The 27792-nt window shown below is 47.9% G+C and overlaps 2 protein-coding genes across 4 annotated transcripts; both read right to left on the bottom strand.

Annotated features, from left to right (window-relative positions):
• Positions 1–620: 620 nt before the first annotated feature.
• On the bottom strand, positions 621–22905 carry RFWD3 (ring finger and WD repeat domain 3). Of its 3 annotated transcripts, XM_085235072.1 has the most exons (15): positions 22776–22905; positions 22262–22464; positions 20994–21034; positions 20644–20918; positions 19015–19247; positions 17159–17259; positions 16872–17072; positions 14719–14810; positions 12699–12813; positions 8278–8506; positions 7017–7167; positions 4975–5151; positions 3979–4193; positions 3496–3713; positions 621–2079 (listed from the first exon to the last, which is right to left on the bottom strand). In XM_085235072.1, the coding sequence occupies exons 3-15, from the start codon at positions 21030–21032 to the stop codon at positions 1936–1938; spliced, it is 2190 nt and encodes a 729-aa protein (XP_085091198.1). In that variant the 5' UTR covers positions 21033–21034; positions 22262–22464; positions 22776–22905; the 3' UTR covers positions 621–1935. The 3 variants fall into 3 exon arrangements, with proteins under 3 accessions (XP_085091198.1, XP_085091195.1, XP_085091196.1); XM_085235069.1 differs by having other exon boundaries at positions 20644–21034; XM_085235070.1 differs by having other exon boundaries at positions 20644–21034; positions 22757–22846.
• Positions 22906–23236: 331 nt separating this feature from the next.
• On the bottom strand, positions 23237–27691 carry MLKL (mixed lineage kinase domain like pseudokinase). Its single transcript, XM_010717908.4, has 11 exons — positions 27608–27691; positions 26657–27219; positions 26361–26474; positions 26036–26210; positions 25514–25611; positions 25041–25176; positions 24840–24924; positions 24504–24655; positions 24269–24318; positions 23797–23937; positions 23237–23406 (listed from the first exon to the last, which is right to left on the bottom strand). Exons 2-11 carry the CDS (start codon positions 27111–27113, stop codon positions 23354–23356), a joined length of 1461 nt encoding a protein of 486 aa, XP_010716210.1. The 5' UTR covers positions 27114–27219; positions 27608–27691; the 3' UTR covers positions 23237–23353.
• Positions 27692–27792: the final 101 nt, after the last annotated feature.

The raw sequence follows: 27792 nt of genomic DNA, 5'->3' as shown, positions 1-27792 counted from the left end.
TCGCTCCAAATCTTCCCAGAGACAGAAGCAGAAATAGCTCCCTGCCTCCAGCCCCTAATGACAGCTGCCCTGCATATTGCAGACACTGATTTTTCTTCTCCCTATCCAGAATCTGCCCCTTTGACTCCAGACAAGATGAGCACCTGTTTAATTAACACATCTGACCTTCCCCCAGCCCTCAGTGCAGCTTTCTGCACGCAGTTTAGGTGCTCTTTGCCAAAGCTTACTGTGAACCTGTGACAGCAATGTGTGTGGTTCTTAGCATCTAAAATCTTTGAAAAATTCTTCCAAACTCTGGGTTTGAATAGAACATCAAAATGCTAATTTCCCTTTCATTTATTTCAACAGAATTTAATTTGTTAATGCCATCCTGCAGGAATAAGAGAGACAATAGAAAATAATTGCTACCTAGAAAATCAGAAGATGGGAAATCTTAATTTCTTTCTTCCTGCGTGCATGTGAAGATTTTTGGGGGGGAGGATGGAAAGCCATTATTTCAGTCTGAACCCCAGTGCAAAACATGAGAAAGCTTACCTGCAAACGGGGCCGCTCACTCACAGCCACAGGACAAGCAGCATTTACTGCTGAGGTGCTTCTAAGGTACAGCAGCACCGACTATATTTGATAACTATAAACACTTTATTTTTACAGCATAGAAAAATAAAATAATATACATAAATTTACAAAGTTAAGCAGAGATCTCACCAGACTCAAGCAGGATCCTACCTTGCACGTCCCAGAAAACAAAACTGTTCTGGCAGCATGAGTGGTAGCAGGCTCCACATGCCCAGGTCAGATGCTGCTAGCACAGTGCTGTGCCCAGGGACACGGTGCCAACACAGGGACTTGCCTTGTGGCTTCTCTAACATCCTCACAGCTTTACTTTTGATAAACAAAAGGAAACCAAAGTCTTGTTCCATGATTTGATGTGGAAATGAGCATTCCTATACCCTGCAGCATATTCACAGTATAGATGCCAAGAATCAGCTGCACCAGCCAGGGCTGATCCCCATGGGCAGCCCCACTGATGCCCCACAGGAGAAGAGCCAGCATTCTCCTCTGCTGTACGGGCTGTTGAAGTACTGATGCACTGCAAGGAAGGACACGCAGACTGCAGCAGCCAGCAGTACAAGTATCCCCCACACCCCCTACCTTCATATGAGCTTCCATTTTCCACAACCACACTGCCCGAGTTTGCTTGGATGTTGGTGGCAGGTGAAGGAGGGAGAGAGAGGGAGATGGGGACAGGGTTGGGCAACCACAGTGCAAAAAAAAAATTATATGCTCACAGGGAGAGAAAAAAAACTGCAGATTTTTCAAGCCTGCTCTCTTCATGGCCACAACACGGGGTCTCTCCTCCTCAGGACCTGCTAACTGCCTTTGCCCTCTGCCTTCAAAAAAAGAACATGGGGATATGTTCTCTGAAATAGTGATTCTGCTTTTACACCAAGCATCAGCAACGCCGGTGAGGTGCCAGCATTGCCATCTTTTCATCACCCAGTAATCATAGCAGTACTCCATGTGAGAGTACAGTGGGAGTCACAGGTCTTCAAGTTCCTTTTTTCTGTTGATTTGTAGAAGACAGTTGCAAATCCCTCTAATATATTCACACTGGAAAAAGTGCAGCAACACACGCTGGAGACGGGCCAAGAATTATTGCTGTGCTGAGGCAGCTTGCTGAGCTCGACTGTAAAAAATTGACCAATGGAGAAATAATGACAGACCTGAAAAAGGAGGATGGAGGATGACAGGAAGCACCCCAGGCACCTCTGTGCCCCAGTTCCTGACTGCTGCCAGAAAGGTGCTGCTGCAGCTCCTGCCTCTTGCAAGCAGCATGTGCAGGACACCAAGCAGCATGTGGGACTGTGCTGTTGCTGTAGGGCCCATCAGCAGCACACTTGGGAAGCCCTCATGGTGAGCACCACGGGGACACGCTCACTGCCACCTGTACAGCTTCACTGCCTTCTCCGTCAGAGTAGCCAGCAGGTGGGTTTGGTTCACCTCCATGGGGCAGATGTCCAGCACGGGCAGGTCAGCCTGCAATTTCTGCAGCAAGGAGCCGCTGCCAGCATCCCAGAGCTGCGGGACAGAAAACATGACTGCAGAGTTCTCCTCCCCCATCCAAAATGGAGCTTCTCTCCAAATAACTGACCTCCCCTGCAGCACTCGGCCCACAGCAGCAAACGCTGCCTCTAGCCTCCCTGGGAGATCTGTAAGCAAAGGGCTGCTCCACCCACACCTGGCTCTGGCACACCTTCGCACTGGCAGCACAGACCCAATACAGGTCAATCATGCTCAACCAACCTGCCTGCTTTCAGGAAATGCCCACATCTGTAGACAAGGGGCACGCAGCAGCTGTAACCTACCTTGGTTTCAGTGAGGGTTTTGACACAGCCTAGCATTCCTGTACACAAGCTGGGATGTTATGGTCTAGACGGCTGGATCCTAAGCCCTAAACTTAGAGGTTTGCATCCCACCTGGGGACACTTTTAGCACTGAAGGTCAATTGCAAGCCTCTCCTTTATTCAAGGCATTCTCCTGATTTATCTGCTTATTTTTACTGAGTGCTGATGCAAACAGCTCTCATGCAGAGAGGAGGCACCAGAAGGGTGACACTCTCAACCACCTTTGTCCTGAAGAACCCCCTCCATCAAATTATTCCTCGCAGTTCCCTGAAAAAGTCAAACGACTGCTAAATGTGAAAAGCAGAATAAAAAACCTTCCCTACTTCCTTCAGGATTTTGAGCTCCGCTGTTTCACAATCACTGTGGCAAAGGCTGCTGCTGATTTTCACATATATTATTTCTTGTTTGCTGAGCAGACTTAGGGAAACATCGTCTCATCTGACACCTCTGTTTAGCACTTGCTCCTGACACACTCCAGAAACATTCTGTGTTGCCTGCATCTCATTGTTGTGCCCTTCCACTAAGTGTTAGTGAAGTTCACACCTCCCTAAAACCAGGGTCTGGAGACTTTCCTCAATCTGCTTCAAGAAGCCTTTGTCTGCTTTCACAGCCTGCTTGGGTAACGGACTCCCAGCACGTCACCCTTAAGCCCTTCCTTTGATCCTGACTCATCAGCTCTCACACTGCTCTCCATCCTCTGCACCTCAGCTGCTTCTCCACAAGAAGGACAAAGCTTCACCCACCTTCCCTCCTCCCTTTGCCCTGTCCACCCCTCAGCACTTGGCACATTAGCTATCCCACCAGGGCTCAGTTACTGCAATCACATTACACTGCTCAGTTGCAACAAGCCCAACTACATTCCTCTGGCAGACAACAGGGGCTTGCTGCCTACATTCCCCTCCGTGGATGCAGAGCACAGGCTGATATTGGCCAACATCCCACGCTATCATTAGCATCTACTACAGGAAAGCACAGGGTAGTGCTTGTGACAAGGTAATTCCCACCGAAGCACATAGATGCTGTGACTGATAAAGCTTCTCTCCCAAAGAATTGCAATAAAATCCCCCACACTGAATAGAACAGGAGATACCATGGCAGAATTAGATGCCTCGTCGCCAGCGCACACGAAGATGCTGCCATCCTCCTCTGGGCTCTGGAAAATGGCATTCTTGGTCAGCAGCTTGCAGGTGGGTCCAGCACTGAAAGTCTGAACGGGGTTAGAAGAGCAGACCACATCTTCAGAGGCCTCTGTCAGCGGGGTGCAGGTCAGCTCCATCAGGACACAACGCACACATGGGTTACTTTTACCTGTGGGGCAAAAGCAAAGAGGTAGCCCTTGAAAAATTTAATTGTGGACAAGTATAACTATAGGGAGACAAACAAAGCCACCTTACAGCTACCTCCTTTCACCCTCGCCTGTTTCTTAGCTATGTGCAAACACCCCATGTCGTGGTCAAGGCAGATACCTTGCCTCAGGTAGGTTCTCAGCTCCTAAGTTGCTGATGAACCAACAAACATAGCTGGACAGAGCATCAGCAAAAAACACACACCACAGATGCACACTGTCACTTACTGGGCCTGTACGTCGCGAGGCAGTGCCGTGTGGTGCTCTCTGTCTGAATATCAATGCATCCCCCTGGCTCCAGCAGCAGGTGATGAGGCCGGTAGCAGTTCCCAGCCTTCTGTTCCCAGAAACAAGCTCCTTCCAAGGTCCCAGCCAGTATACCACCATAGGGCAAAGAGGCCGAGGCCATTCGAGGCAGATAAGACAGCGATACCATGGGACACCTGAAAATGAGTGGCAAGAGTCAGTGTTGCTAGCTGCAGTCAAGCAGCATTCTGCTTCACCACTCCAGAGCTCCCACAAAGAAAGGACGCAAGGCAGGCTATGAAACAGCCCTTCAGGGAAGGAACCCCAGTGGGTTTGACGTGGATAAACAAAATTCGGCAAGATTACTGCCTTATGCTTTAAATAGGCATCATACAGCATGTGGTGCAATCCACAGCTTTAACACTCCAAACAGAGACAGCAGGCTTCAGCAGTCAGCAGTAGAGTACTTACTTGTGAGTCCTTTCCTTCACTGAAGGGGCAGGCCAAGTGACAAAAGCAACATGCTCAGGTAGTTTAAACAGCAGCTTGACGTAGCTGGGCCCCACCTCAGCCTGCCTTGCATTAAATCTGGGTTAAAGCATTAAAGCTTGTGATTGTCTTGGGCAGTGCAAAGACCAGAACGGCCTAACTGGCCAAGTCCACACAGCTTACAGGAGATCCCCTGAGATACGCTCTTAAATCAACATTTGATTCTGAGTAGAAGAGATGGAAGCACCAGTGTCCTGAAGCTCTTTGTAATTTGTCCTTTTCAAAGGAAACACTACACCCAGCTCCAAAACCCAGCTGGTTCTGCTGCTGCACAATGGCCGGGTCCATTTCTGATGGCTGTATGCCTTAACAAGATGCACTGGCCAAGTACCTACACTAACTGTACATGTATCATTTATGGAGGGAGCTATGCTCAGCTTAACATACAGCAGTAAAGCAGAAAAAAAGTGACACGCCCTTATGCCATACCTGGACTTCTGAGGGACTAGTTCCTGGACGTGGGAGCTGGTGTCTCTCAGATCATATATCATGATGGAGCCGTTGACCAACCCAGCATAGATGTAGTTTGTATCATCGAGACACCAGCAGCAGCTCCAGACAGGGCGGCCAGTATTGTATGTCTGTACCACAGTGTTTGTTGCCAAGCTGCAGGAGAAAAACAAACTGTTGGTCCTTTGCACAACACCTATTGGCAAGAAAGTAGTGCACCCACAGGAAGCAAATCAGGTTTCTTTCTACAGACTTAAAAGCTAATCTCCTTAGATTGAATCCTGAATTACCACTCCCATGCTCTACACACGACTGCGTAATCCAGATGCAATAAACCCTTTCATATTGTTTGTGAAGGGGGTTATAATTCTTCCAGAGTGATGCTTCCTTTTCTAGATTGATTTTCAGAGACTGGGAATGGAAATCTCAGAGCAGGATCTCAGCTGCCTTATGGGAAAGAAATCTAAGTTACTCTTCTGGAAAAAATCAGGAGAAACCCTCTACTGCAATCTCTTAACACTGCTTATTCCTAAAATCGCTAGGCTTGCATCTTCAGATTACATCTCATTATTTCCCTCTTTCGTGAAAGGGACATTACTTATGCCTCAAAAGAAACCAGTTTATACAAGAGAGAAACAATAAATGGGGTTAAGACTGTTAAAAGCACATTTATAGTGTTAATTCTTTAAAACTTTAATTTGTGGAAGGCTGAAGAGGGAATGACGTGGAGGGGCACAGCCCAGAAGAACAGATGAAATGGGTCTCAGGTCAGAATGTATGTTAGAAAGCACCCTTTGCCAAGGATAGCACTGCCACTATAGGCTTGGTACACTCCAGTGAGACAGAAGAGAACACAATAAAATAACCCCTTTATAACTCATGGGTTCACTTGGAGAAAGGCAGAAGTCCACAGAAGTAATTGCTCCCAGGGAACAAGCACAGAGACCTGGCTGGAGAGAACTACCAGGGAGATGCGTATCAGAATAGAGAGTGGTTAAAAACAAGGGAAAACAAAGCCTTTGTGCTATTTTCAACACCTGTAAACGTGAACGGGGGACTTAATATCTTGGATAATTCCTTTTTGTAGGATGACTTGGAAATCAGTAACTGGGAAGGTGGCCAAGGGGGGGACGACTCTTCTTTCTACAAAGATGCTGCTGAAGCAAGCACTGAACTCCAGCATCCTGGCATCAAATACAAATGCAGAAGGATCACAAGTTCTGATGCAGTTCATCAGGCAGAGAGAGGCAGATGTGGAAATCAAGTTTAAGCAGCTCCTGCAGTGAGAAGCTGCTCTGCAGGAAAGCCATGACAAGAACACCAACCTCAGCAGTTATAAACCTGGCACACTGACTTAAACAAAACGGCCATCTTTGATACTAAATAGTCAACCAAGGATTTCAACACAGTACCACGAATGGGAAAGCAAGCATTCTTTACATGTTTGTTACAGAATTATGTTCTCTTCATTGTTTCACACGTGGGAAAGAACAGGGATTATTTAATCACATGACATATTCTGCCTAAGTCCATACTGACAGACACGTAGCTACAACTCAGTAAGACCGAGGCCAACAAAGTTTTGAGTTAGCTTAGCACAGAGTAGCAAGAAGACACACACTCATATGCTGAAAATTCCACCAGGGATGGAGAAACATCTCTCACCCTCTGCATAATTGTCTCCAGCCTGCTGTTTTCAGTCACTGCCAGCTCCAGAGCACCTGTGCTTCTCTAGCACACGCTCACCAATGCTGTGCACACACTTCAAATCCCAGATGAACTCCACAATCCACAAGACTTAAGTCAGAGAGGCCCACATCAGCACAGGGAACAAAGTGCTCAACCTAAATTCAGTTTCTGCTTTATGCTATACAAGCTCCCGTGCTCCACATTTCACTGCAGTAACAGAAAATCAAACGCAGAACAGCAGCGGCTACAAGACAATTACAAAATCCAATCCAGACTCTTGCACAGAGCTTACCACTTGGCTGGGAAACACTGCCTCCCCCAGCAAGGCTCACCTGGTGAGTTTGAGAGTGTTGTCCAGAGCGGCAGACAGCAGCAAGCCATCTGCACGACTGCCAAAAGCCAGCCCCCGGATCTGTTTGCTGTGGATGGGGATGTACTGACTGCTCTTCAGGTTGGCCACGCTCATCATCTTCACACCGCAGCCTGACAAGAAGGATAAGGCAGGTTATTGCAGAGCAGGCTGTGTGCGAGGCAGCTGCTGAGGAACCTGCAACTAGCAATTCTACATCCCGTCTACAATCTCCACGTTAAAACCTGTGGTGGGGTGAACGCATCCAATTTATTTGCTGTTCTGAGTGAGAACTGACACAAATCATTATTAAGTTCAAACAGCAACAGCGTAAAATCCTGAAGTATTCAAGCCAGTGAGAGCAAACCCAGTGTTAGTGTTACAGTTCTCATTACACCAGCTGCTGCTCTTTAGTCAGTTTCTCCTAAATAAGCACAGCAGGATTACATGGCAGTTTAAGAGAACAAGTCACAGCATCAAATGCTTACAGGTGAACTTCACCTGCGTGCCACAAAGCCTCCATTCAGAGATTCACTCCGTGGCTCCAAAGAATAAGGCGAGTTGAATAGAGTGAATGGAATTTTCTTATGCTCAGATAAGGCTCATTATTTGGTTAATGGTTTGGAGATTAAAACAAGCTTCACCATTCAGAAAGCATGAAAGTGCTTTGCAAATAAAGGCTCTCAGACTCCTAACGCTCCATCTGTTTCACAGGGACAGGAAGCTGGCACAAAGCCAGGTGTCAGTTCACTTGCCCCAGCCATAACAGCCAGACAGAAACAGCACTGCCCATGCTTCTTGACCTCCTGTTCCCACACTGGGAGACAGTGCTCCTGCCATTCATACCAAAAGTTTGTTTTCTTTTAAAAAGGAGTTAGTTGACAGCACGTGGATCAATCCACCTGCAACGCAGGGAACATTTCTTGCTCACGCATCAGGAGCAGCTCTGCCTGCCCTCGTGTGCTGACCTCTTTTACCTGCCCGAGGATGTGGCACTTGAGCAGAAGAGCCAGAGATCCCTGCTAGGATCCCATTGCAGAAGCGAGGGGGGAGACAAGTCATCTCTCTGGGCAGAGGTCACCAAAGCAGAAGCATGGACCAGAGGCAGACTTGTGAGTGCTCCCCATTTATATGGCACATACAAAGGTAAAGCCAGAGAGAGGGGGCACAGGGAGCAAGCAAACATTTACCTTTTGTAAATTAATACCACCTACAAACCCCCAGATCTCAACTTGCCCATTTACCAGGAATAAAAGTAGACTGTGGAGAAGGCTGCGATACCACGAGACAGCTCAGCGAGTCACAGTACGCCATCACTCTGCAGTTCCCAGCCTGAGACACCACAAAAACCTTCTCCAAGTGGTACCTGCGCTGGCTCTGGCTGGAGGGGAGGCTGCCTGGGAAGCAGGTGCGGGAGTTGCCAGGTTGTTTAGAAGCACTGACATTGTGCTGAGCCACCAGAGCCTTCAGCTCCTGCAAAGGAAAGAGAGCTCAGAGAGTTTTAATGCTCTTCTGGAGATGTAGCACCCTGTGCTATCTGATCCATGTACTTCAGGTGTTCCCATTCTCAGAGAAAGAGAGAGAATACGGGCTGTTCTGTCTTCAGGCTGTTTCTGAAACGCTGCATTTCCCAGTCCACTGACTGCAAGAGCAACAAAAGCATTCAAAGGTTCTGCAGGCTCTGGCCGAATCTACTCAGTCTGTTATTGTATGTATTAGAAGAGATGGCTCTGGGGCAACACAGAAAAGCCAATGACAATTATTACCAGATCAATGCTGTTTAGAGGAGAATGAACTGCCAAGCACTACAAGCAGCTCAGCCACAAGAGACAGTCAATTAGAACCATTTTCCAGAATTTCCAGAATACCCCATAAAGGACAAAAAAAAAAAAAAAAAAAAAAAAACAACCACCAAAAACCTCCAGTTTCAACACAGACTGACTTGTTTCCTGCAACACCCACTATTTAATGAAGATGGCCCTGTTCTTGTAAACCCTGGGCAGCAAATTCCAGGAACAACAACTCTCAAGAGCTCCTTTCTGCTTCATCCACGCCTCCCTCCACCTCAACTGATGCTCAAGGATGCTCAGCAAAGCCCTCGCCAAGGACACCTTCCATCACAGTACCAGCCACAAACGAGATATTCCCCAATTCCCCTTCCTACAGAGTGCACCAGGGGAGGTGGTGATGTGAGGAGTGACACTGCTATATTTGCATCACCTGTAAGCGGTCACCACACTTGCTGAGAACAACTCACTGTGGTCCAAGGGCAAAACCAGGCAGTGCAATACCCCAGTGATATTAAAGAGAGGATACATACTAAGAAACTTACTACTTGCTTTCTGTTTTCTGAGCAACTTGGATTATGCTTCAAATACCACGTAATTTTTAAACAATGAAGGGCCATAAGAGATATAATGAATATAATCGTAGATTGCAAGCTAGCCTCCATACCAAGCCAGCCAGTATCACTTAACTCGTGTACAAGCATAGGCAAGAGCTCTCAAAGAGGCAAGAGCAAATACCAAGCTCTACATTAACAGCTGTCACCATGCCCCATTACTTCTGGGGGCTGCTCAAGAGGAGAGCAGCCCCAGTGTCTTCCAGAGCAATTCTGCATTCCACATCCCCCATGAGACTAAAAATGGAGCCTGAAGACTCGAGATGAGCCAAGACAAAATCTGGGGAGGATGGAGGAGGATGTAAGGGGTGTCAGGATGCTGACAATCAGAAACTACAGCTTCAGGCTTGGAGTAAGCAGTCAGTATGTACACAGGTAACTTAGAAGAAAGCAGCTTTTCATCAAAAATTTAATAAGCCCTACTTCTGAAAGACAGAAAGATGCCACCACCACTGAGAATGAGAAAAGATTAAAAATATTGGTTGCTCTGGGGAGTTTATAAAACTCTTCTTGCCACCTGCACTCAAAATTTCAATTTTATGCAAGGTCTTTATTAAAAAGAAAGGCAGGCAATTAAAAACACAAAGACCATCAGTGCGACGTCTGCATTTACAGCCAAAAGATGAACCCAGCAGAACCAGGAACTGGAGACATTAGCAAGGCAAATACAAACAAAAGAGCAAACCCCACTAACTGTGCTCAAGAAGGACAGGTGTGGTAGGATAAGCTGATGGCTTTCCTTGAGGTGCTGTGCAGTCTGCCTGGCTCCTGCTCTGATGAAGGAATAGTTGGAGAAGGAATTATCGAATGGGTTGGGTTGGAAAGGACCTTTAAGATCAACTCATTCCAACCCCCTGCTATAGGCAGGGACACCTCCCTCTGGACCAGGTTGCTCACAGCCCCAGCCTGGCCTTGAGTGTTTTCCAGGGAAAGGGCATCCACAGCCTCAGTGGGCAACCTGTTCCAGAAGAGGTTATGCAGCAAAAATCTTCTAGAGGAATATGCATGAAAAGCTGAAATAGGAGAGGACGATGAATAGGAAAAGAAAACAGCCAGCTACGAGAAATTCAAGCCAGTTTTCTTCCAAGTATTAGGTTAAGGGTTGTAATAGCTGATACAAACCTTTAAAAACAAAAGCAGTTATCAGATGACAGCCATTCTTTGGCTGTGCTCCCACAGACCTCTTAGAGAAGCCATGCCTGCTATCTTGCTCTACACGGCCTAAGATTTGCATTTCATGGAGATAAATGCATGATCCTATAACTGCAGTGCAGCACTAGAGGCATCGAACCTGAGCCAAGGAGCCTGGAAACAGCATTTTTAATACACACTTCCATTGGAAAGCTGAAGCAAGCTCATTTTTGTGTAAGAAAAGCACACAAAAGGGTCATAAGCAATATGACAATGCACAGTTCTCACGCACACTAACAACAAAGAAGGGCTCACACAAGGGCTTTGGGGGAACTGATGGCTTATGTTGTCTCTAAGACTTAAGATATCAAAGTTTGTGTGCAACCAGTGAGCACAACTCTTCCAATGAAGTCTTTGCAGCTGGACTTTTCCACTTTGAAAGTCCCTCTGAACGTATGGGTATTTCACACATTTGTAATCCCACAGCAATGTTTTCTGTGGTGACTTCCAACTTCATGCACCAATTAAACACATTTTCTTGTACGGTCAACCATACACTCACTGAAAGAACAAGGGCAGCAAACGTCAGACGCAAGAAGTTCAGTTCTCAGTGAGAACAGTCAAACAGTGCATTGTCCAGAGAGGTTTTGCAGTCTGCTTCCATCAGCTGATAAACTGATGCCCCAAGCAACTCAATCCAATGCTGAAATTACCCAGCTAGGTTTAGGCTGGAAGCTTCCGGGGGTCCCTTCCTATTTAAATGGCTCTATGTAAGCTTTACTAGATGACCTCCCATAATATAAGAGGTTAGTTATGCACAGGCTCAGAATGTAATCCAACAGTTCAGCAGCTTAAGCTATGCTTCCCGCTGATATACAGCTCCCCAGCAAATTGTTTTTTACTTCCAGTTAATTCACAGTATAGACAAGTACCTTGAAATTGCTTCCAGCATTCACATCAAGTGATGCAGGACAGTGATGAATGCAGTATAAACACTGAAATGGAGCCTAAGGACACGGGGTACTTAATCTTTATAACGTGCGACTTCAATTCAGTTAGGCTGGATACTCTATCATCTAATACCTAAAGAACTGCAGGAAGATGTTGTGGACCTGCAGTTTTATCTTATTCCTGTCATTCTTAAGCCAAACTTTATAGCAGACCAGTTTTCTCACACACCCTGATGAGAATACAGCCTTATGCAGGTATTTAGTGATGTGTTGCATCACTTGAAAAAACTTTGCAAAAAAGGATGTTGCTTAATGTACAGACATAAATAGCCAAGGCTCTGAAAAATCCGAAAATAGAGAAAAGCTTAAAGCTGAGCAAGTTACCAGAGAGTGAGAGGTTAGGCAAGTTATGACCTACTTCATGCAACAAAAACGTAGCAAACCGGTTGTGAAATCCAGTGCTGATGCAGCACGTGAGGTAACTTGCAGGAACTTCCAGCAAGGTCCACAGCTTCACAGAAATTCTGCAAAAGCAGCTGTGGCAGGTTACAAAATACTACACGTTGCACGAGCCAGGAAGAAAGTTGTTGTTTAGAAACCAGTCGTTTCTTTTCAGTGTATTCTGAGGGGACAGAGGTGCTTCTCAGCAGCTGTAGAAACTCAGCTGATCCCAGTGACAGGCTCACAGTGCAGGAAGTGCTTAGCTCAAATCTTGATTGACCTTTGCAATACATGTAGGGGTTTGCTTTGTTGGTTTTTATTTTTGTGAATGGCCACAAGCATGCTTTCCTTTTCAACTACTTATCAAAAAGTTTCCATTATACCACGGATTTTCAATTATTTTGGTGTAGTTAAAAAAAAAAAAAAGACAGGTAGGACAAATTTGTTACTGCATTACCAGACCTTGCTAGCAGCCACAAGAGCTGAGGAGCAAGCTGCAACATCAGCAGCCGAGAGCACCTAGTGTTACACTGCACTTGTGACTTCAAGTCTTCGAAGCAAAAAATGAAGTCAGCACCAAGTAGCGTGCATAACTACACTAGCTGGGATACTGAGAATCATTGACCAACTTGAGTTTACTAAATCCTACCAGATGTGGAAGCCTGCCTTCTGTCCTGTAAGGAAGCAAAAGTCAGGCTGGGGAGAAAGGGAGTCCTCTGTGCACCAGGAGAGTCAGACTCACCTGAACTTGCTTACGGAGTTTGCTGCATTCATCTGTCAGAACCTGCAGCTGGAGCCGGCTCTGTGCAGATTCCAGCTCTGCCTGCCTCCGCAACTTCTGCTCCTTTTCTAAAGAGCTGGATGAGAGAGACAGAAAAAAAGCAAACTTCAGGGGTAGGTATTTCTGGGATGCTTCCCTGCTGACTGCTCTCCCTGAACTTTGTTCCAACACAGGTCCCACTCAGGTAAATTCAGACAAAACCGGGTGCCAGAGTCATCCAGAACGTTCACCTTAATTGTACCGAATGATTCGATTGCTGTTCCACAAGGATAAGAGCCTTTCTCCTCACCCTCTGGAGTCCAAGCACACTCATTTGGAAAAAGAATGGCCATAACAGGTCTGTATTAAAATTAAAGTACTTTCTACCTCATCTTGAGCCTAAAAGTGCACGTAAAAAATTAGTAGCAGCTGTTTTGAAAACATGTTTAAGTTTTGCTTTCATAAGTACTTTACATATGAAGGAGTAGTTGAAGGGGAGAGGGGAAGAAACACCATTACTCCTTAAAATTATCTGCATTTGGGTCTACGTTGACACTGCATCCTGTGTTCCAAAAACTGCAGTACTCTGGTTATTTCAGCAGTTCACATGCAGGAGATCTGGCTTGCCTAAGCACCTTTAAAATACACAGACCTAGCCTTGCACATTTATCAAGCAAAGAGTTCTGTCATTTCCCTGTAGCTTCACTGTGTTATTCCTTGGTTGCATAAGAAATAGATGAAGCTCTGTATTGAACCATCGCAGACACAAGCACCCAGAATCAAAAGGGCAGCTCTTCTGAATGCAAGGGACAAAACCATAAGCTCATACCCAACACAAGGCTATGTGCAAACAATATTGATGTATCAGGGTCCACATTTGTCCCCTACTCGTGGCTACGTGCCACAAAGCAGCCACTGCCAGTGAGTGAGAGGGGCAGTCATTGCTGTCTGCCTCCCAACCAACGGCAGGCAGGAGACAGATGGATGGCAGATGGGAAGAGCTGCTGCAGGATCCTAAGACACATGCAGCAGTTAGTCAATCACCTCTACCTAAGGAACAACAAGATTTAAGCACCCAAATGCTTTCTAAGCATTTGAAAACAAGTTTTACAGTGCTTTGTTTTGCTGTAGCTATCCAGCAAATGCAACTGTGACCTTCCTAAAGGTGCAGTTCAAACACCATCGGGCAGCAGCGATCTGGACAGAAGAGATATCTTCCCCTCGTGACAGTTATTCCTCAAACATCTCTGATTAATAATTACTAGCATGGGGAGGTGTCTGCTGAAAAAGTGTTAAAAGACCAGCATTATGCTCAGGAGCATGTTACAGCAGATCCAATTAAATTCTATTCACTACAAGATTCAAGGGAGCTCAGAAGTCTGCAGCCTTGCAATTTCAAAATAGTATATGTGACAGCATCTTAGCAAAAAGAAATTCGTGCCCATTTTCCACTATTCCTTTTTTCAAAGGAAGAAAGCCTACACTGAAGTTGGAAGGGGGAATAGAGTCATTGTAATGCTTGCTGACCTTTGTAAGTAAAGCTACATGAAGAGTTTGACAAAGCAAGATAGAAAGTGATTCATAGGAGAGATTACTCTGTTTAATGCATGCAGAAAAGATGACAGAAAAGGTCACTTATTCACCCTCCTTGCATTTCTAATTATGCCTTCCTTTTCTCATCTAATGATGAATTAGCAACATACAGCTTTTGGCAACAACCCTACACGTCCTCCTGCAATGACATTTCAGGACCCAGCACAAGGTACCTTTTGCAACCCGAGTGCCATGAAGTACAAACTCAGTGTTCCTATTTCCAAAGAAACTTCTCCTTCCAAGTAAGGCACAGATAACACAGCAAGATCTACAACAGCCACGCTCATGATAACCCCCAAGGCCATGCACAAAATGGATTAGGCAATACAGCAAATTAAAGCACAAAGTAAAAGCCAGGCTGCTGCTTTCCTTGACATGCAACCAGCGAGGCTGCAGGGACACTCCGTACCTCTTCACACGTTCCTGCTCACTGGTATCCAGTGCCTTCAGAGTCCGGGCATACAGGACCACGATGTCAGAACGTTTTGCTTTCTTATTGCACTGAAAGAAAAAAGAAACCATCAGTTCATCTACAAGAATGCCACTAACCAGGCTATGCACCCCTACAAATTGCTATTCTGGATATTCCTCAGGAGTTCTGAAGGGAGGCACTGCCACTTAATGTCACAGCATGTTTGCAAGACACCCCATCCTACAAGCACTGCAGTTCTGCTGGAGGTCTGCAGTGTACGTCACACCTTGCGCTATTGAAGGTTCAGTAGAATCCAGCTGCCTGCTTCCCACTAAATTTATTTTGCTAAAGCATCAGAAACACAGCATGGTCAAAAATTCACAGAAAGGAGAAGAAATGACCCAAAGCAGTATGGCAGCCCAACCCTGGAAAGCACCAAGACTGGCTACTTTAAGAGCAGAACCCGGGCACCCAAGCCTACTCCCAACTTTGGTTTATATTGCATATTCCTTTCATCAAACCCTGCAGGCCCAAATCCACACAAGCATTCCTGTAACATATCAAACACTGCATTCCATTGATTTTGTGATACAAGGAGAGTCAGTGCTTCAACCGCTTTGTGCGCCTTGCTACGACCAGTTTGTACTTCAGAAAGAAAGGACAACACCTCCCTGAGTTGGGACCTGTAAGAAATTACAGTAACTGAAATCTTCCTGTTCTGCAAACATACTTGGCTGATCAGAACAGAGGCAGTGAGCTCTGAGATAAGTAAACTCAACAGTGAGCTAAATTGCTACGTGTGTTTCAACTGCAGACTTCTCTATTATTTAGCAGCGTGAAGAAACCAAGGGCGACAGTTTCAGACCAGACAACTTCCCCCACACTTCAGAAAACTGCTTTGCAGAGCAGTGAGTGGTGAAGGCAGCTTTCCTGGCAGCCAACAGCTGTCACCAACAGGATCTGGAATGCTGCAATTTCACAGTAACTGCACTACTCAAGCCACTTAGTATACAGAGCAGCACGCACAGCAACTTGGTGCTATTCACTTAGAGAACTCAGCCTGCAAGGGACGGCGAATGAAAATGAGGGAAGATGATGTAGCTGCAAGGCTGTCTCCAGAACAGAGACTTCTCACAGGGAATTTTCAGTAATCACATTAAAAACAAACAAACAAAAAACATTAAATCAGGAAAAAGTACCCCTAACAGATTGTTAAGGTTCAAGAAGAAAGCAAAGTACCAACGAGACCTTCTTTGCTCTGAGTTTTGCCTGGGCATGTAGCAGACAAAAAGATTACACACAATTGTCAGAGATGGGCAAAGTTAGGCCTGGGCCTTTGCTGTGCTAACAGTGGGTCTCCGGGCTTAATCACAGCACACCTCAACAGGAAGCTTCTTGAGCAAGGAGGGAATCTTGCACAGTCAAGCAAGAGCATGGAAGCTCTCAAAATGAGAAAGCCAAAGAAATGCTGAGCTTCCAGACACTGTCTTGGAAAGCAGGAGAACTGAACTTCCATCTACATGGTACTCACTGACCTATTTTTGTCAACACAGACCTAATCAAAATGACACCAGTACGGAAACAAAAAAAAAGCATGGAAACAAAAGCAGAAAGAAGCACCTTAAGAAGCAGATCTACCAATTGCAACTGCACACTAAGGGATGTGGCTTGTTTCTCAGTTCACTTTCTGAAACCTACCTGAACTGCCTGATCTTTAGGTTGCAAAAGCAGATGCAGTCCAAAAATAGCAGTTAAACCTACTGCAAATGGTTCTCAGATTTCTAGTCCAATAGTGCATTCTTTACGCTTAATTGCATCTAGGAATCTGTCTGCCATTCCCACACTCCAGGAACAGAGCGGTGCTCTGAAATCAATTACAGGTTGAGTTCAAACTAGCAGGCTTCTGAGCCTGCTAGTCACAAGCACTCTACTTCAGGGGAGAAAATCCATGTCAGAATCTTTCCCTTGAAGCACTGCTAGCCGTGCCTGCGCCGGATGCATCAAAATAATTGTGATTTTTGTTACTTCTGACAGCAGGCATAGGTGGTTTCTTTGTAGAGCAAGTAACTGTAATAGTTACGGTGGCCGTGCCTGCAGCACAAGTCACTCAACAGCAAGTCCTTCCCAGAGCACAGAAATGCCCACTTTACCTGGGGACACTTCCCTGCCTGCCCCTTCAGCCACCTGTCAATGCAAGTGTAACCAAAGAGGTGCCCGCAGCGCAGGGCTGACAGACGGTGCTCCCCAGCATTGGTCCACGGCTCAAAACAGATGGCACAGGTGTCCCCCTCCTCCTCCTCCTCCAGTGCTGCAGCAGGAATTGGTGCCTCCTGTTTCTTCAGTGGAGTTCTCTAAGATTTAAAAAACAAACTCTCTGTAGGCAAATGTGGTTTTTACCATACGTAATCTGTCTCCAAAAGCATTTAGGTTACCTCACCTGCTTTTGCTGGGCTTCAAATTCTTCATCCTCACGATTTCCACGTTCCGCAGGAACTTGAGGCAGAGTTTGAGGCAGCTCTGCTTGATCCTGACTGGAAACTAAAGAAAGCATTGCTTAAACAAACTGATACCTATGGGGGAAGAGGGGTTCTGCTTGACTTGATCCAGAACGATCACAGCATCAATGCAAGCAGTGTGAAATGGCACAGGTTACACACAGAGCTTCAGATCAGCCTCCTGGGTACAGGTCAGGCAGTTGATGTGTAAACCCTTCTGTTCAACAGCTGTACTGAAGAACTTTCTGTTATCTTTTATAGAAAGATGCAGAATTTCAGCACATTTGGTGACAAAGGAGAGCTTTAGAAGACAGAAAAGCCCTGATAACAATGGCTTTTCTGACTTGCTAGGAACAAATACAGCTGCATACAGATCTACAGTTAGGCTGAAGTAAGGTTACAGACCTGCACCACTGTGCTCAGAGAAAGACAGATACCATCACGGAGAAGTTATTTTGCCAAGGGATCTAAGTATGAATATTTCATGTGCCAAGGAGGCACTTACCATATGCTGTCTGTCCACTCACCCTGACTTAAGCAGTTTTCCAGCTCACAGTTATCTGAACTATTGGTTCTGCTGGGCCATATGTTTTTGTGGTGTGCTTGTTAGCCCTTCTGCTGAAGCATGGGCACACAGCAGAGCTATGTTTGGATTACCATCCCTGGCATACTAAAAAGGAGCAGAAAGCACTATCTCCTTCATCCTCCTGACAAAACAAGAGAGTTAGTAGCCACAATTAGTATCTGAGGCAGATATGCTCAATGCAGTGGAGAGGTATCACCTAACACTGCCTTGTGTTAATAATATTTTCAGTCCCTAAAGCTCTGAGATGAACAGGAATCAGCAGCTTACATAAGCAAGAAAAGACAAGGGGATTCCAGAAAACCCAACAGAGAGCATATGTTCACACAATATTAGGCAGCACTTAACAGCTTGAGCGCCTGTCACATGTAAGACTAGCTAAATGCAAGTGGAGTTAATCTGCTCAGAGGCCTCTTAGATGTACTCCAAAAAACCATCAAGAAAGGCTGGCTAATGAAAAACAAAACAAAAACAGACTGAAGCATAAGGATGCTCCGTAGAGACTGGAATCTCTAAGAAACTGAGAAATGAGAAATATATGTTTCTTATATTCGTTAGTCATCAATAACCTTTGAACACCAAATTCACTATTTGTCACTCTTACATAAAATAGGTTCACCAGAAACCAAGTCACTGAAGTGCAGACAGCCTATGAACCCGAGTTTGAATCGAGGAAGAAAAAGCTGAGAAAAGAAAAAGACCAAGCTGTTGTACCTTTATCTCCTAAGCTAAGCGTCACAAGAAGTTACAGGAAAGAAAATTACTTTTTTCTTTCTACTTTGGTTTCAAGTAAAATATCCTGAATCTGACCCTTCTCTGAAAAGTGAAAGCATTGCTGGCCTCCAAACAGAGATGTGACCTGATGTCTTCAATAATCCTCCTCAGCAGCAGGTAACAGAGGAAATGTTCTAAGTAATAACCTCAAAAAACTTCAAGTTGTTTTGAACACTTCCAGGATTATTTATAAGCAGCAACCTGCAAATAGCAGAAAGATTATATTTAAGATGACAGTGACAATCGCTCACTGCTGTTACAGCTCTTAGGAACCTCTTGCCAGAAAGCCTTGTGGTAGCAACCTGCTCCCATCAGCTGTGGGCACAATGATCTCTTAGCACCGGCTGTTGCGAAGCTCTAGAGTATTTCCCTGCTGAGTTTTGAAGCAGCACAATAAGTTTCTGAAATTTAATATCCATACAGCGCAAATGAAGCACAAACCTGAGCTAGCTGCTGCAGGCGTCTGCTGGGCTGCTGGAGGCAGAGGTGCTGCAGTCTCCACCTCTTCCTCCTCCTCAGAAGTGCTGCTGTCGGTGTCACTCAATTGCAATTCTGTGACCTGTGATGTGTGCTCCTGGCTGCTCCTCACAGTATGCGAGGGCTCCAGATGTGAACCTGCTATTGTAGCTGGCTCCTGTGTCCTGCTGATCTGAAAGTAACTGTCCAATGCCGCCCTGCATCCAGAGAAGGAAGAAATAAAGGTCACAGTTCTTTCAGGTAAACTGAAGACTTGGTATGCTGCCCCGGCTCACTCACAGGCTCCAGTGGCAGATAGGAAAGTATCAAATTTATTAAGACAGATCTGGTCTGGTAAAAAGGCAATATCATACAATTGCTTGCTTTATGGACAGTCAGCAATAATCACACAGCGACATCTTGACACAGCTTCACGCACACAGCTTCACATTGCCTGCTCAAGAAAACGTCATCACTACGCGTGGCTTTATTTTGGTGAAGGGCACTGGTGGGGTTGGAGAGAAAATAAGCAAAGACTTCAGTACTGCACACTGACAGCCTGTGGAACTCCTACACTGTAACTACAATCACGACACAGACCTGGTTCCCATCCCTCCAGAGAATATTAGTTGTTAGATATCTAATTTAGATACATGAGGCTTGTATCAGAGCCTCATTCCACTGACTGCAGTGCTTAGTCTGTCCACCTTCCCCCTTTCCTGTCTACAGGAGCTTTATCCCTGGAAAGCAACATCCTCCCTCTTCCCACATCAACCCAACTATCATCTCAATTATCCTTCACGTTCAAAGCAGTTTTTGCTAGGTTGCTTCTAGCCCAGAGAACTACAGTGACCTTCACAAACAATCCACGGGCAAACAGTACAGCAATGTTTAATCAGCAAGGAGAAGAGGAGATCTTGGTCTCACTGAATTTCAAGGCAGCACTCCAGTTAATTATAACTTCACCCTTGGCATTTGCAAAAGCTACAAAGAAGAGACAGAAACCAAACAAACCAGAAATAAGGATTTCTTTCTAGTTGGGGAGCGTGCCTACTCATCACCTTTTAAACTCATCACTAAAAGCCCTGAACATAGAATTTTGCTTTGCTTGGAGATGACAAAAATCTACAGAAAAAAAAAAAAAACAATGTCAGTTTGCATTTTTTACAACAGTTTCTGCAGCAATTGTCACCTAATTAGGCAGCCCTCAAATCAAAGGTGAAACACAGAAGAGAGTACAAGCTCCACTGAGCTAAATGCTGCCTGGGACCGCTGAGAATCAGCTCCGCTGCAGGAAGCACCAGCAGGAATCTGGCAGAAGAGAAGAATGGTAGGAGCAGCTCTGCACACTGGAAAGTGTAATAGTGCTCAAGCCAACAACAACACTGCCAACAGAAGAACTGAGAAGGGCGTGTTCATTTAAAAAGCAAAAGACATCACCAGATGAAATCAGAGAGCCATTAGAGCTTAAAAGGTTTGTGAGGTGCTCAGAATCTGGCCACAGTCACACACCTGGACCGAGCCGGGCTCTACAAGCCAGGAAGCGAGGCAGTTTTAAACCAGTGTCAGAGCCGGTAAGGGCACAGCTCAGACACAGCTTCAGTCCTGCTTTACCTGGCACTGACTGTCCTCTGGGAACCACTGACTCTCGGCTGCCTGCGAGCACCCCTTCGTACCCGCGGGCGCTGCGTAATCTGCGGCCCAGGCAGCAGCTGGTGCTGCTCAAACGCCCCCTGCAGCCTCAGCAGCCCGATGAGAGCTGACGGAGGATTCGCCTGCTGGTCAGGATCGGCAGCTGCTTCCCTTGGGGCATCAGCAGTCGATAGGGTAACGACTTCATCGTCGGAAAGAACGATAATGCTGCCTCCTCTGCTGCTCGGCGCCGGAGCCTGGGAGGACAGCGATGTGTGAGCAGCGGGCTCTGCAGGAAGCATCATCCCCTGGTTCTCCAGGGAGTAGCTCACCACTGGCTGGAGATCAACTTCCATCTCTTCCTGAGCCATTTCTGTCAGAAGAAGAAGAAAGCTATGAGCATTCACAAGCCTGCACCCTACTTGCAGCAGCCTGATGGCAGCAAGAACTGGCTGCAGCACTCAGTGACCACAAAAGCCTTCAGAACTCAGACTAAAGAGACTAGTTGTCATTTTGCCTTTGACATACAGCAGATAGACTGTCTCAAGTAGATCCACGTATGTGAGCTGGCATAGCCAGCAGCACCTTCCTGAGTCCTTCATCTGAAGCCTTTAGCTTAGCAGCAGTTAGCACCAAAGGCACACTGCAAATCCTGTTGAGTAAACCTTCAGATGAGCATAGAAAGTTCAGGATTTCTTATACTATTACTTCCCAGTAAATGCATTAGGATCTCAGAGGAAAGAGTTTGAAGGCATCTTAGAGATCTTCCATGGCAAAACCACTGCAGAAACACAGCCAGAAGTGTGCTCTGCAGAGCATCCAATCTTTTGCAGCAGGCACATAGAAAAGCTCAAATTATTTCAAGAACTGAACAAATAAAAGCAAATTATTTTGGGGAGGAGAGAGTAGATTAAGTTCTGCAGTCTCCCTATGGTCATTTGCCTCCCACACGTTCTGGCAATCGCAAATCTGAAAGGCCTTGGGGATAGCAGACCTTTTGCATTACTTAAGAGCCCAAAGTGCACAACAAAACTTCTCGAGACAGATACAGTGCAAACAGAGAACAGTGCTTTCAGTAGAAAGAATAACTAGAGAACACATACAAGAACTACAAGAGGTGGTTATGCTAACATATTTTGATAAATCTTTTAACTCTTATTAATCAGTTTAGAACACTACTCTAATTACCATTAGAATCACTAAAGTTGGAACAGACCTCTCAGACCCCCAAGTCGCCCACCATGCCCACTGCCATCCCTCAGTGCCACGTCCCTATGGCACTGCGACACCTCCAAGGACAGTGGTTCTCCCCCCTCACTGGGCAGCTGTGCCACTGCATCACTGCTCCTTGGGAGGTTTTCCCTGATAACCAGTATTTCAGCCTAAATTAGGGCAGAAAGGAGACCAAGCCCCATCTCTCATCTGACCAGGCACAGATACAGTTACAGCAGTCCTGCTTCCCTACCATGGCACTCAGATTTGTGTTAAGACTACCACGTGCAAACCCTTATTTTCCTCACAGTGGAAGCCTTAAAACACTGCACAGCGTTAGCTAACCCGAAATGTTTCTTAGGAAAGACATTAAACTTGGCATTTTCACCGTGACACTTTGGTGCCTTCCAGGAAGGTCAGTGCCTCCCCGCCAGAGCCGCCCGTGCCTATGAGTGGAAGGCGGCCATGCAGAAGCTCCTCAGGCGCAGGTCAGAGGGCTCGGGGCAGCACCGCCGCTGGAGCAGCAGCTTCCCCTGGCGGACGGTCGGGTCTCCGAGAGCGCGGCTCTGCTCCTCCATCCGTCTGCCGCACCTTCGAGACAGGAGGACCAACGGAACCCAAATAAATCATCGGTACGTGGCAAAACCAGCAGCGCGCCGCGGAAACGGAGCCGTGTTTGGGGTCCGCTGAGGGTTTTCTCCCCACGGGATCCGGTGCTGTGCCGACCAGGGCCCTCCCGTCACGGCCCAGCCCCGGGCACCGTCCCGCGCTCCACCCGCTGCCTCGGGCCCGCCACCCCCCCGGCCTCCCCTCACGCCTCCCCACAGCCCCGCAGGCTCAGCTCTGCCGAGCCACTCAAAGGAAGAGAGAAAAGAGAACCGACCGGCCCCGGCTCGGCCCACCTTACGGCGGCCCCCCGGCTGCCTGCCGTCCGCCCGCCCGCGCCGCTCGAGCTGCGCGCCGCCCCACCCCCTCAGCCCTATTGGCCCGACGCTCCTCCTGCCGCCGCTTCTATTGGGTGAACCGAAAGCTGTGAGGATTTTCATTGGTTGAACGCTCTGTCAGTCTGTCTCAGTGAACGGACTGTGGAGGAGGAGGGGCGAGAGCAGTGAGGCGTGCTCTGATTGGTCGGTCGAGGTAGAGCTGCCCGGCTGATTGGGCGGTAAGATCCTCGACGGACGGAAGGGGCGAGGCAAAGGACAGGAAGTGCGTTTTGATTGGTGGAGGCGCCACCGGGACGAAATAAGCGGGAGCGGGAGGGGATTCAAATCGAGGCGGGGGGAGGGGGTGTTGCCATGACAGCGGGGGCACCGCGGCCCTGAGCCCCACCCGCGGTTCTCGAAGAACACAAACCAGCCAGCACTCAGAGATTTTCCAGTCTTATTTAATAAATAAACATATATTGACACTTCGGTGGTTGCAGTCGCAGGGATGCTAGGCAGGGAGGTCGGTCGGGGCGGCCTGCTCGGGCTCTCCGCAGCTAGCTGCCCTGGCTCCTCCTTTTCTCCAGGTCAGCCAACAAGTCCACGATCTCTGTGGAACATGAGGCCAGCGTTAGCACAAACTGAGTGCTTCTGGTGCCTGAGAACTTGTGGTTTACCCGACCAGGCCTGCGCCGACCCCAAGGATGGAGAACCTTCCCCATTTACCCGAGTTTGCAATAAATTGCTCTCGTGCCGTGCCAAATGAGCGGGCCTGGCTGTGTGTGGTGTGGATAAATGCTGTTGTGTGAACAGGGTGTATGAGGAGACAGTAAGCAGAAAGGACTACAGAAGGAAACCTGCTCTTAGGAGGTGGTGTCAGCAGGACAAGGGGTGATCCCAAAAGACAAAACTGGGCAAAATCCGATGGAAAACAAGGGGCAGATTGAGCACTAAGATGGCTGACTGAGGGACCCATGGCGCACATGTCCAGGACACTCACGCTCAGCAGACGGGCGCTGGAACGGATCAAAGGCCCGACACTGGTTGATGACTTTCTCCAGCTCTTCAGGACAATCTTCTCCCACTGGCTCCTGGTACTGGTGGTCACAGATTTTGTCTCTGATCTCCTGGAGAGAGCAGCCTAAGTGAAACAAGAACATCAGGAGGCATGGAGGGTCACCAAAGCCATCCTCCAGCCTCCTCCATGGAGAAGCTGGCAGAGGGGGCACCCAAACTGTGTCTGCAATGAACTCCCCCCATCTTTGCCGTGACACCACTGGGCCCCATCGAAACAGGATGTCTTAACGCTTCAACACATAGAAACAATGAATAGAGACAATGTTTCTTGCATTCTTGTGGTTTAACCATGTGCAGAAACCGTGAAGACGTCATACAGACCCAAGCACTGAGACCCAAGTGCTATGGGATGCTCCAGTCCTTTTACACAGGGCCATGGACAACTTCTGACTCACCTTCAAATGGGATTTTGGAGGTTGCAATCTCCCACAGCACGATCCCGAAGCTGGAAAAAGATAAGCAAGAGTTTCTCAGCATTCATCCCACCATATCATCCTCCTTTCTAATGGAGAGGGCTGGGGGCTACACCTGATAATAATGTCTGATTAAATCTGGCCTCCATCCACAGCCTGACAGCTCGACATTTGCCCACTGACATCACACCCAGGAGGGCTTGTGGGGCAGACATACCTGTATATCTCACAGGACCTCTTGTAGGGATAATAGACATCCATCAGGTTCTCGGGGGCAATGTAAGCCAACATACAGACTTGGTTCAAGTTCTTCGTATTGACTTTTCTCTTGATGGAAGACTCTGTTTCACACAGCTCAAATCCTGACAGCTGTTTGCCAAAGTTAGATTGAGAAAGGGAGAGGTGTTAGAAATGTAAAGTTGGTCACCGGTTCTCAGCTCAACTTTTGTGGCCACATTTCCTCTTCCTTTTCTAACATGCATGGTTAGCAGCTAAATGCAACCTCACCACCTCCCCGCTCCTACCTCTAGAGCTTCTCCAGCATGGTCCTTACCTTCACACAGTAATCCCCAGCCACCAGGAACTTGCTGCTGCAGATGCAGCCGTGCAGTCGGGACTTCTCCTCCGTCTGGTGCAACCTGCAGCCAGCCAGAAACAAGAGCAATGTGTGCCATGTTGGGCCAACCTCTGCCTTGGGGTACAGCAATGGGTGCAGGTGTCCCCCCAGGCGGCCTGCCACCAATTTGGAACTCACCTGTAGAGGCCCCTGGCAGCTCCCAGGGCCATCCGAATGCGGACTTCCCAGGAGAGATGCTGTTGCTTGGTCAGCACCTCCCGCAGCGTGCCGTGCTTGCAGTACTCCATGACGATGGAGAAGCAGGGGATTCCATCTGATGCAGAAAAATGCATGCTGAGGGTGCAGCTGGCCCCGGGACAGCCATAGACCAGCTCATGTCGGGAGAGTTCCCAGGGTCTGCATGAACCATGGTAAGCCAGTACTGGTTCTGCTGGGTAGAACTGGCTGGATGTCTCTGATTTTTTGGGATCTGATATAACGCTTTAGTGCTTTACAGTAGAGACCTGCCTCGTCCCTGCAGGAGCCTCAGCAGAGATGGGGGAAGCAGCCCCTCAAGCAGCCCCCTTTGTGTCACCTCAAGCTGTCTGCCACCAGCTAGCACCAGGGAAGGCAGGGAAGCAAGAGGAAGCCCTAAATGCCACACCCCGTACCTTTCTCCTCAATGCAAATCCCGTACATGCGCAGAATGTTTGGAGACTCAAACTTCTTCAGGGTCTGAATCTCCTTCTCGAAGATGTCTCTCACCTTCCTGCAGAAATGGACAGCACAGTGAGGTAGTGGAGTCCTAGGATGGTTTGAGTGGGAAGGGACCCTAAAGGCCATCTGCTCGCACTCCCTGCGCTGAGCAGGGACACCCACAGCTCCAGCAGTGCTCACAGCCCCGTTCCCTGACCTTGGCTGTCTGCAGGGATGGGGCAGCACCAGCTCTGTGTGCAGCCTGTGCCACCGCCTCACCACCCTGAGTGCGAAGAACTTCTTCCTTATCTCTAGTCCAAACCTCCCCTTTTGGTTTGAACCATTTCCCCTTGTCCTATCACAACAAACCCCACTAAAGAATCTGCCGCCTCCTTTCTTCCAGCCCCTTTAGATACTGAAAGGTCCCCAGGGCAAGATATGTTGTGCCATTCTCCCAGCCTCACTGCCCTGCGCTGCTCCAGCTCAGGATGACTCACACTGTGTCAGTGGTCAGCGGCCTCTTGAAGGTTTTGATGGCGACTGGGTACTTGAGATACTCTCCCTCATAGAGGTCGTAGCGCTCAGTGTCCTGCAAGTGCCTGCGGAAGGTGAGCTGGTCCCGCTCGATCTCAGTGATGGCTTCCCTTTTACCAACATTGACCTTCTTCAAGCCTGCTCACGGCGCACCGGGAGGAACGAGGCACAGATCAGGCAGGGCTGGGGGAAAGCCAGTGATTCTCTGGCTTAGCAAAGCACTTTACAAAGTGTTTATCCTTTCGAAAAGGGACACAGAGGGCAGATCTTTTCGTGAAGCCAACTTACTGTCCATCACATGCACGATTTTGTTCAGCTCGCCTTGCATCCAGTCTACCTTGCTCTCCATGCACTGACTGCCCATTTGGATCTCCCAGGCCTCATCTTCAGGCTCTTTGGTACCTGGGGTAAGACAGATAGGCGCAGAGATGGGCTGGGTGAACGTGCAGCACTGGCACTGTCAGTTTTTCTGGTCCCTTTGGCTTTCCCCAGCCATTGCCATCAGGCCAAAGCTGGGCTGGGGCGGGCTGCCAGCTCCCAGCCAACCTCCGGTCTTGGGGAAGGGAAGCTAAATACACACTTACTTGCAATAACCTGGTCCAGGAAAGCCTTGTCATCCCTCAGATCCTCAGCATCTTGCCTGCGACAGATCTTTGCCTGGAAGGCCTCCAGCAACGCCTGCTTCTGCTCTGCTTGTAGCAGCAGCGAGAGCCCTTGGGCGATGTCCTCCAGGCTCCTGTTCACCCAAACAAACTCCTCTCCGCTGCTGCGGGCACTCAGGAACTTTTGGATCCAGCTGGTCTGGCTGTATTTCATCACCAGCTTCTGGGCTTCCCCCAGCGCCTGGAGCAGCTTGGTCAGCATTTGCTCTTCGTGGTGGGAGATCTGCCAAGATGGCTGAGCCTGCAGGACCCGCACAGGCTCCAGCAGGATGTGGATGCGCTCCACGAGGCGCTGGCACTGGTGCTTGCAGCACCTGACGTGCTCAAACTGGCTGTGGATGGCATGGGCGATGGAGAAGACCTTCTCTATGATGTCCATGCTTTCATCAAAGGGTTTGGCAGATGGGGATGTGGGACAGCGGCGTCTGCTGGAGGTGACCCTTGGGCAATGCTCACAGATACAGTATGGATCTTCCGCACCTTAGCTGTTAAGGAACAGCCTTAATATGGCACACAACACCCCACAGCCCTCACCTCTCCCATGGCCGCTCTGCCATGTGTAGATCGGAGTGGACACGTGTGAACAAAGACATTGGTAGCAGTGGTACCGTCACACGAACAATCACACAATGTCCCAAGATGGGAGGATTGATGGGTCCAACTCCTGGGGCACTTTGGCTTGTTTTACGTGAATTAAAGCAGAAGCAGCCAAAGCAGGATCTGTGATCTCCCAGTAGCACCCCCCAGCTGTGCTCCCCAGCATTACCACCCAGATAATAAGTTTTCCTACATTCAGGCAGCCCCAACCTCTTCGTGTCATCTCCTCTCCCCCCAAGGAACCTTTGCTAAATGAAATCAAAGAGCACAGCTTACCAGTTCTGCTCGCCTCCTCCTCGGCCGTCTCTGCAGACTGGAAAGGAACCAGGGACGTGGGGGTTTATAGGGTGCTTTCCCAACAGCGGAAGCTGCATTGTGCAACGTGGAACCACCGTCACAGGAAAGCTGCTCCAGCTGACGGAGGATGGTACAGAGGCACACAGTGCCCCTCCATCCTCTCC

Source organism: Meleagris gallopavo, chromosome 13, assembly GCF_905368555.1.
Source record: "Meleagris gallopavo chromosome 13, MGAL_WU_HG_1.1, whole genome shotgun sequence".
NCBI classification, from domain to species: domain Eukaryota; kingdom Metazoa; phylum Chordata; class Aves; order Galliformes; family Phasianidae; genus Meleagris; species Meleagris gallopavo.
Note: the sequence above shows the minus strand (reverse complement) of the source record. Positions and strands in the feature narration are given on the sequence as shown.